This window comes from Oncorhynchus tshawytscha, unplaced genomic scaffold (genome assembly GCF_018296145.1).
Source record: "Oncorhynchus tshawytscha isolate Ot180627B unplaced genomic scaffold, Otsh_v2.0 Un_contig_881_pilon_pilon, whole genome shotgun sequence".
NCBI classification, from domain to species: Eukaryota; Metazoa; Chordata; class Actinopteri; order Salmoniformes; family Salmonidae; genus Oncorhynchus; species Oncorhynchus tshawytscha.
The window spans coordinates 154,470-165,000 of NW_024609695.1; the positions used below are offsets into that span (position 1 = coordinate 154,470).

Consider the following 10,531-nt stretch of genomic DNA (forward strand, 5'->3'; position numbering starts at 1 on the left):
CACCAAGCCTCATCTAGTAGGACTACAGAGTGGAGGGAAGACAGTAGTCACCAAGCCTCGTCTAGTAGGACTACAGAGTGGAGGGAAGACAGTAGTCACCAAGCCTCGTCTAGTAGGACTACAGAGTGGAGGGAAGACAGTAGTCACCAAGCCTCATCTAGTAGGACTACAGAGTGGATGGGAAGACAGTAGGACTACAGAGTGGAGAGGGACAGTAGTCACAAGTCTAGTAGGACTACAGAGTGGACGAAGACAGTAGTCACCAAGCCTCATCTAGTAGGACTACAGAGTGGATGGAAGACAGTAGTCACCAAGCCTCATCTAGTAGGACTCAGAGTAGGACTACAGAGTCACCAAGCCTACAGAGTAGGACTACAGAGTGGAGTGGGAAGACAGTAGTCACCAAGCCTCGTCTAGTAGGACTACAGAGTGGACAGGAAGACAGTAGTCACCAAGCCTCGTCTAGTAGGACTACAGAGTGGATGGAAGACAGTAGTCACCAAGCCTCATCTAGTAGGACTACAGAGTGGACGGAAGACAGTAGTCACCAAGCCTCGTCTAGTAGGACTACAGAGTGGACGGAAGACAGTAGTCACCAAGCCTCGTCTAGTAGGACTACAGAGTGGATGGAAGACAGTAGTCACCAAGCCTCGTCTAGTAGGACTACAGAGTGGACGGAAGACAGTAGTCACCAAGCCTCGTCTAGTAGGACTACAGAGTGGAGGGAAGACAGTAGTCACCAAGCCTCGTCTAGTAGGACTACAGAGTGGACGAAGACAGTAGTCACCAAGCCTCGTCTAGTAGGACTACAGAGTGGATGGAAGACAGTAGTCACCAAGCCTCGTCTAGTAGGACTACAGAGTGGACTACAGAGTGGGAAGACAGTAGTCACCAAGCCTCATCTAGTAGGACTACAGAGTGGACGGAAGACAGTAGTCACCAAGCCTCATCTAGTAGGACTACAGAGTGAAGACAGTAGTCACCAAGCCTCATCTAGTAGGACTACAGAGTGGACTACAGAGGGAAGACAGTAGTCACCAAGCCTCGTCTAGTAGGACTACAGAGTGGAGGGAAGACAGTAGTCACCAAGCCTCATCTAGTAGGACTACAGAGTGGACTACAGAGGAAGACAGTAGTCACCAAGCCTCATCTAGTAGGACTACAGAGTGGAGGGAAGACAGTAGTCACCAAGCCTCATCTAGTAGGACTACAGAGTGGACTACAGAGTGGATGGAAGACAGTAGTCACCAAGCCTCGTCTAGTAGGACTACAGAGTGGACTACAGAGTGGACGAAGACAGTAGTCACCAATCCTCATCTAGTAGGACTACAGAGTGGACGAAGACAGTAGTCACCAAGCCTCATCTAGTAGGACTACAGAGTGGACTACAGAGTGGACGAAGACAGTAGTCACCAAGCCTCGTCTAGTAGGACTACAGAGTGGACGGAAGACAGTAGTCACCAAGCCTCATCTAGTAGGACTACAGAGTGGACTAGAGACTGGACGAAGACAGTAGTCACCAAGCCTCATCTAGTAGGACTACAGAGTGGACTACAGAGTGGACGAAGACCGTAGTCACCAAGCCTCGTCTAGTAGGACTACAGAGTGGACGAAGACAGTAGTCACCAAGCCTCGTCTAGTAGGACTACAGAGTGGACGAAGACAGTAGTCACCAAGCCTCTAGTCTAGTAGGACTACAGAGTGGATGGAAGACAGTAGTCACCAAGCCTCATCTAGTAGGACTACAGAGTGGATGGAAGACAGTAGTCACCAAGCCTCGTCTAGTAGGACTACAGAGTGGACGAAGACAGTAGTCACCAAGCCTCGTCTAGTAGGACTACAGAGTGGACTACAGAGTGGATGGAAGACAGTAGTCACCAAGCCTCGTCTAGTAGGACTACAGAGTGGATGTGAAGACAGTAGTCACCAAGCCTCGTCTAGTAGACTACAGAGTGGACTACAGACAGAGTACAGAGTGGAAGACAGTAGTCACCAAGCCTCATCTAGTAGGACTACAGAGTGGACGGAAGACAGTAGTCACCAAGCCCGTCTAGTAGGACTACAGAGTGGACGAAGACAGTAGTCACCAAGCCTCATCTAGTAGGACTACAGAGTGGACTACAGAGTGGACGAAGACAGTAGTCACCAAGCCTCGTCTAGTAGGACTACAGAGTGGACTACAGAATGGACTACAGAGTGGATGAAGACAGTAGTCACCAAGCCTCATCTAGTAGGACTACAGAGTGGATGAAGACAGTAGTCACCAAGCCCCGTCTAGTAGGACTACAGAGTGGATGAAGACAGTAGTCACCAAGCCTCATCTAGTAGGACTACAGAGTGGACGAAGACAGTAGTCACCAAGCCTCATCTAGTAGGACTACAGAGTGGACGAAGACAGTAGTCACCAAGCCCTCTAGTAGGACTAGTAGGACTACAGAGTAGGACTACAGACGAAGACAGTAGTCACCAAGCCTCATCTAGTAGGACTACAGAGTGGACTACAGAGTGGATGGAAGACAGTAGTCACCAAGCCCCGTCTAGTAGGACTACAGAGTGGACAGAAGACAGTAGTCACCAAGCCTCATCTAGTAGGACTACAGAGTAGACGAAGACAGTAGTCACCAAGCGTCATCTAGTAGGACTACAGAGTGGATGGAAGACAGTAGTCACCAAGCCTCATCTAGTAGGACTACAGAGTGGACGAAGACCGTAGTCACCAAGCCTCGTCTAGTAGGACTACAGAGTGGACGAAGACAGTAGTCACCAAGCCTCATCTAGTAGGACTACAGAGTGGACGAAGACAGTAGTCACCAAGCCTCGTCTGGTAGGACTACAGAGTGGGAAGACAGTAGTCACCAAGCCTCATCTAGTAGGACTACAGAGTGGATGGAAGACAGTAGTCACCAAGCCTCATCTAGTAGGACTACAGAGTGGACGAAGACAGTAGTCACCAAGCCTCGTCTAGTAGGACTACAGAGTGGAGGGAAGACAGTAGTCACCAAGCCTCGTCTAGTAGGACTACAGAGTGGATGGAAGACAGTAGTCACCAAGCCTCGTCTAGTAGGACTACAGAGTGGACGAAGACAGTAGTCACCAAGCCTCGTCTAGTAGGACTACAGAGTGGATGGAAGACAGTAGTCACCAAGCCTCGTCTGGTAGGACTACAGAGTGGATGAAGACAGTAGTCACCAAGCCTCATCTAGTAGGACTACAGAGTGGACGAAGACAGTAGTCACCAAGCCTCGTCTAGTAGGACTACAGAGTGGACGAAGACAGTAGTCACCAAGCCTCATCTAGTAGGACTACAGAGTGGACGAAGACAGTAGTCACCAAGCCTCATCTAGTAGGACTACAGAGTGGACGAAGACAGTAGTCACCAAGCCTCATCTAGTAGGACTACAGAGTGGACGAAGACAGTAGTCACCAAGCCTCATCTAGTAGGACTACAGAGTGGACGGAAGACAGTAGTCACCAAGCCTCATCTAGTAGGACTACAGAGTGGATGGAAGACAGTAGTCACCAAGCCTCATCTAGTAGGACTACAGTGGACGAAGACAGTAGTCACCAAGCCTCATCTAGTAGGACTACAGAGTGGATGGAAGACAGTAGTCACCAAGCCTCATCTAGTAGGACTACAGAGTGGACGAAGACAGTAGTCACCAAGCCTCATCTAGTAGGACTACAGAGTGGGAGTGGAAGACAGTAGTCACCAAGCCTCATCTAGTAGGACTACAGAGTGGATGGAAGACAGTAGTCACCAAGCCTCATCTAGTAGGACTACAGAGTGGACTACAGAGTCACCAAGTGGACTAGTGGACTACAGAGTGGACTACAGAGTGGACTACAGAGTGGACTACAGACAGGACTATCAGAGGACTACAGAGTGGATGGAAGACAGTAGTCACCAAGCCTCATCTAGTAGGACTACAGAGTGGACTACAGAGTAGACTACAGTAGTGGACTACAGAGTGGATGGAAGACAGTAGTCACCAAGCCTCGTCTAGTAGGACTACAGAGTGGATGTCTCTTGTTCCAGCCAAACACTACTGTAACTGGTATCGACCAGATTGAAGACCTTGATTAGTTGACATATTGTATTATTGACTGTATGTTTGTTTATTCCATGTGTAACTCTGTGTTGTTGTTTGTGTCACACTGCTTTGCTTTATCTTGGTCTGGGTCACAGTTGTAAATGAGAACTTGTTCTCAACTAGCCTACCTGGTTAAATAAAAGGTGAAATAAAAAAATATATATTTTTAAATTAGGTGCTGGGCTTGAACAAAAGCCTGCACACCTACAAGGCTAGTGATGAACAGTGGGAGCTGTATGAAATGGTAGTACAGCAGCCTCTCGACATTCAGAGCGGATCACTTGGGAAATAACAGGTGAAGAAACAGAGAGAGTTTAGTTTAGTTGAAGGGATCAATTCAACAACTGGCTCTGGTCTACTTAAAGGCCCCTCCTCTCCATGTTGTAGTACTCACACGACTTCCTGTTGAGGCGGGAGCGTTTGCGTGTCTTGGGGCTGGACGGCCTCTCTGAGGGGCTCCTGGTAACAGACTTGACTAGCCGATCCATGATCTCATCCGTAGCATCATCCTGGGAGCTAGCACTGTCCTCTTTGGCTACAGACATCTGGGATGGACTAACTGGGCCTAGACCTGGGGAAGGAATCAAATCAAACTTTATTTAAAATGGGGATGAAATCAAATCAAACTTTATTTAAAATGGGGATGAAATCAAATCAAACTTTATTTAAAATGGGGATGAAATCAAATCAAACTTTATTTAAAATGGGGATGAAATCAAATCAAACTTTATTTAAAATGGGAGATGAAATCAAATCAAACTTTATTTAAAATGGAGATGGAATCAAATCAAACTTTATTTAAAATGGGGATGAAATCAAATCAAACTTTATTTAAAAATGGGGAAGGAATTCAAATCAAACTTTATTTAAAATGGAGATGCATTAGAAGAGGAGGAAACAAACATAACATTTTATTGGTCGTATTTAACAGATGTATTGGTGTCCTATAAATATATTTAACAGATGTATTGGTGTCCTATAAATATATTTAACAGATGTATTGGTGTCCTATAAATATATTTAACAGATGTATTGGTGTCCTATAAATATATTTAACAGATGTATTGGTGTCCTATAAATATATTTAACAGATGTATTGGTGTCCTATAAATATATTTAACAGATGTATTGGTGTCCTATAAATATATTTAACAGATGTATTGGTGTCCTATAAATATATTTAACAGATGTATTGGTGTCCTATAAATATATTTAACAGATGTGTCCTATAAATATATTTAACAGATGTATTGTCCTATAAATATATTTAACAGATGTATTGGTGTCCTATAAATATATTTAACAGATGTATTATAAATATATTTAACAGATGTATTGGTGTCCTATAAATATATTTAACAGATGTATTGGTGTCCTATAAATATATTTAACAGATGTATTGGTGTCCTATAAATATATTTAACAGATGTATTGGTGTCCTATAAATATATTTAACAGATGTATTGGTGTCCTATAAATATATTTAACAGATGTATTGGTGTCCTATAAATATATTTAACAGAAATATATTTAACATGATAAATATATTTAACAGATGGTGTCCTATAAATATATTTAACAGATGTATTGGTGTCCTATAAATATATTTAACAGATGTATTGGTGTCCTATAAATATATTTAACAGATGTATTGGTGTCCTATAAATATATTTAACAGATGTATTGGTGTCCTATAAATATATTTAACAGATGTATTGGTGTCCTATAAATATATTTAACAGATGTATTGGTGTCCTATAAATATATTTAACAGATGTATTGGTGTCCTATAAATATATTTAACAGATGTATTGGTGTCCTATAAATATATTTAACAGATGTATTGGTGTCCTATAAATATATTTAACAGATGTATTGGTGTCCTATAAATATATTTAACAGATGTATTGGTGTCCTATAAATATATTTAACAGATGTATTGGTGTCCTATAAATATATTTAACAGATGTATTGGTGTCCTATAAATATATTTAACAGATGTATTGGTGTCCTATAAATATATTTAACAGATGTATTGGTGTCCTATAAATATATTTAACAGATGTATTGGTGTCCTATAAATATATTTAACAGATGTATTGGTGTCCTATAAATATATTTAACAGATGTATATAAATATATTTAACAGTCCTATGTCCTATAAATATATTTAACAGATGTATTGGTGTCCTATAAATATATTTAACAGATGTATTGGTGTCTTATAAATATATTTAAAATATATTTAACAGATAAATATATTTAACAGGTGTCCTATAAATATATTTAACAGATGTATTATTGGTGTCCTATAAATATATTTAACAGATGTATTGGTGTCCTATAAATATATTTAACAGATGTATTGGTGTCCTATAAATATATTTAACAGATGTATTGGTGTCCTATAAATATATTTAACAGATGTATTGGTGTCCTATAAATATATTTAACAGATGTATTGGTGTCCTATAAATATATTTAACAGATGTATTGGTGTCCTATAAATATATTTAACAGATGTATTGGTGTCCTATAAATATATTTAACAGATATTGGTGTCCTATAAATATATTTAACAGATGTATTGGTGTCCTATAAATATATTTAACAGATGTATTGGTGTCCTATAAATATATTTAACAGATGTATTGGTGTCCTATAAATATATTTAACAGATGTATTGGTGTCCTATAAATATATTTAACAGATGTATTGGTGTCCTATAAATATATTTAACAGATGTATTGGTGTCCTATAAATATATTTAACAGATGTATTGGTGTCCTATAAATATATTTAACAGATGTATTGGTGTCCTATAAATATATTTAACAGATGTATTGGTGTCCTATAAATATATTTAACAGATGTATTGGTGTCCTATAAATTTAATATTTGGTGTCCTATACAGATGTATTGGTGTCCTATAAATATATTTAACAGATGTATTGGTGTCCTATAAATATATTTAACAGATGTATTGGTGTCCTATAAATATATTTAACAGATGTATTGGTGTCCTATAAATATATTTAACAGATGTATTGGTGTCCTATAAATATATTTAACAGATGTATTGGTGTCCTATAAATATATTTAACAGATGTATTGGTGTCCTATAAATATATTTAACAGATGTATTGGTGTCCTATAAATATATTTAACAGATGTCCTATAAATATATTTAACAGATGTCCTATAAATATATTTAACAGATGTATTGGTGTCCTATAAATATATTTAACAGATGTATTGGTGTCCTATAAATATATTTAACAGATGTATTGGTGTCCTATAAATATATTTAACAGATGTATTGGTGTCCTATAAATATATTTAACAGATGTATTGGTATAAATATATTTAACAGATAAATAAATATATTTAACAGATGTATTGGTGTCCTATAAATATATTTAACAGATGTATTGGTGTCCTATAAATATATTTAACAGATGTATTGGTGTCCTATAAATATATTTAACAGATGTATTGGTGTCCTATAAATATATTTAACAGATCCTATAAATATATTTAACAGATGTATTGGTGTCCTATAAATATATTTAACAGATGTATTGGTGTCCTATAAATATATTTAACAGATGTATATAAATATATTTCAGATATAAATATATTTAACAGATGTATTATTGTCCTATAAATATATTTAACAGATGTATTGGTGTATAAATATATTTAACAGATGTATTGGTGTCCTATAAATATATTTAACAGATGTATTGGTGTAACAGATGTATTATAAATATATTTAACAGATGTATTGGTGTCCTATAAATATATTTAACAGATGTATTGATGTATATAAATATATTTAACAGATATTGGTGTCCTATAAATATATTTAACAGATGTATTGGTCATATAAATATATTTGTATTTATAAATATACAGTGCAGTAATATCTAACTAATTGCTTGTGTTCCTGGCTCCAACAGTGCAGTAATATCTAACTAATTGCTTGTGTTCCTGGCTCCAACAGTGCAGTAATATCTAACTAATTGCTTGTGTTCCTGGCTCCAACAGTACAGTGCTTGTGTTCCTGGCTCCAACAATATCTAACTAATTGCTTGTGTTCCTGGCTCAAACAGTACAGTAATATCTAACTAATTGCTTGTGTTCCTGGCTCCAACAGTGCAGTAATATCTAACTAATTGCTTGTGTTCCTGGCTCCAACAGTACAGTAATATCTAACTAATTGCTTGTGTTCCTGGCTCCAACAGTGCAGTAATATCTAACTAATTGCTTGTGTTCCTGGCTCCAACAGTGCAGTAATATCTAACTAATTGCTTGTGTTCCTGGCTCCAACAGTACAGTAATATCTAACTAATTGCTTGTGTTCCTGGCTCCAACAGTACAGTAATATCTAACTAATTGCTTGTGTTCCTGGCTCCAACAGTGCAGTAATATCTAACTAATTGCTTGTGTTCCTGGCTCCAACAGTGCAGTAATATCTAACTAATTGCTTGTGTTCCTGGCTCAAACAGTGCAGTAATATCTAATAATGCACAACAATACACACATCTAAAAGTAAAATAATGTATAAATATTATATATATATGTATGTGTGTGTGTGTGTATGTGTGTGTGTGTGTGTGTGTGTGTGTGTGTGTGTGTGTGTGTGTGTGTGTGTGTATGGATATGTGATGGGATGTACTGTATAGTCATTATGAACAGTATGTGGATAGTATATATAGTATATCTGTAGAATTGAATAGTATGTCTTGTCGTGGCCAAATGTTGAGAATGACACAAATATTAATTTTCACAAAGTCTGCTTGCCTCAGTTTGTATGATGGCAATCTGCATATACTCCAGAATGTTATGAATAGTGATTAGGCAGGGCTGAAATGCAGTGGAAATGTTTTTTGGGGGATTCAGTTTATTTGCATGGCAAAGAGGGACTTTGCAATTAATTGCTGACATCATGTCAGTGATTCTCTCGTTAACACGGGTGTGAGTGTTGATGAGGACAAGGCTGGAGATCACTCTGTCATGCTGATTGAGTTTGAATAACAGACTGGAAGCGTCAAAAGGAGAGTGGTGCTTGGAATCATTGTTCTTCCTCTGTCAACCATGGTTACCTGCAAGGAAACACGTGCCGTCATCATTGCTTTGCACAAAAAGGGCTTCACAGGCAAGAATATTGCTGCCAGTAAGATTGCACCGAAATCAACCATTTATCGAATCATCAAGAACTTCAAGGAGAGCGGTTCAGTTGTTGTGAAGAAGGCTTCAGGGCGCCTAAGAAAGTCCAGCAAGCGCCAGGACCGTCTCGTAAAGTTGATTCAGCTGCGAGATCGGGGCACCACCAGTACAGAGTTTGCTCAGGAATGGCAGCAGGCAGGTGTGAGTTCATCTGCACACACAGTGAGGCAAAGACTTTTGGAGGATGGCCTGGTGTCAAGAAGGGCAGCAAAGAAGCCACTTCTCTCCAGGAAAAACATCAGGGACAGACTGATATTCTGCAAAAGGTACAGGGATTGGACTGCTGAGGACTGGGGTAAAGTCATTTTCTCTGATGAATCCCCTTTCCGATTGTTTGGGGCATCCGGAATAAAGCTTGTCCGGAGAAGACAAGGTGAGCGCTACCATCAGTCCTGTGTCATGCCAACAGTAAAGCATCCTGAGACCATTCATGTGTGGGGTTGCTTCTCAGCCAAGGGAGTGGGCTCACTCACAATGTTGCCTAAAAACACAGCCATGAATAAAAATGATAAACTTGGATTAGCTAACACAACGTGCCATTGGAACACAGGAGTGATGGTTGCTGATAATGGGCCTCTGTACACCTATGTAGATATTCCATAAAAAATCACCCGTTTCCAGCTACAATAGTCATTTACAACATTAACAATGTCTACACTGTATTTCTGATCAATTTTAATAGACACATTTTTTTGCTTTTCTTTGATAAACAAGGACATTTCTAAGTGACCCCAAACTTTTGAACGGTAGTGTGTGTGTGTGTGTGTATTTAGTTCCCTCCAGAGACTGATAGTGTGTGTGTGTGTGTGTGTGTATTTAGTTTACTCCAGATTTATTCCTCTTCATAATGCTTGAAATACCAACCCATTCCAGAGTGAGCACCATGTTAGCAGACAGAGGACCTGCTGGGTGTGTATTGGTGTGTCTGCATCCCTGTGTGTCTTACTGCGGTAGCCCCGGTTGCGGCGCAGGTTCCCTGGTGGTCGGTACCGCTGGAGGTGTTCAGCATGTTCTTCATGTTGTCATGCTCCTCCTGGGCTGGATCTGGATCTGGATATGTAGGCCTGGAGACAAGGGAGGGGCTGTCCTGGGACTGGGGAGACACCACCCCCGAGAACTTCTCTGTCTGAGTGGGGAGAGAGAGAGGGGGGGGGAGAAGAGGAGGAATGGAGAAAGTGAGAGGAACGGAGAGAGAGAGAGAGAGAGAG

General features: G+C 39.7%; 1 protein-coding gene across 6 annotated transcripts in view; it reads right to left on the reverse strand.

Moving 5' to 3' along the window:
- Positions 1-10,531, reverse strand: part of fhod1 (formin homology 2 domain containing 1) — a gene marked incomplete at its 5' end in the record, with an annotated part of 154,715 nt that overhangs the window by 3,978 nt on the left and 140,206 nt on the right. For all 6 annotated transcript variants that reach the window (XM_042317004.1, XM_042317003.1, XM_042317002.1 and 3 more), the window contains 2 exon segments: positions 4,486-4,662; positions 10,270-10,449. In XM_042317004.1, the coding sequence (XP_042172938.1) occupies positions 4,657-4,662; positions 10,270-10,449 (186 nt within the window).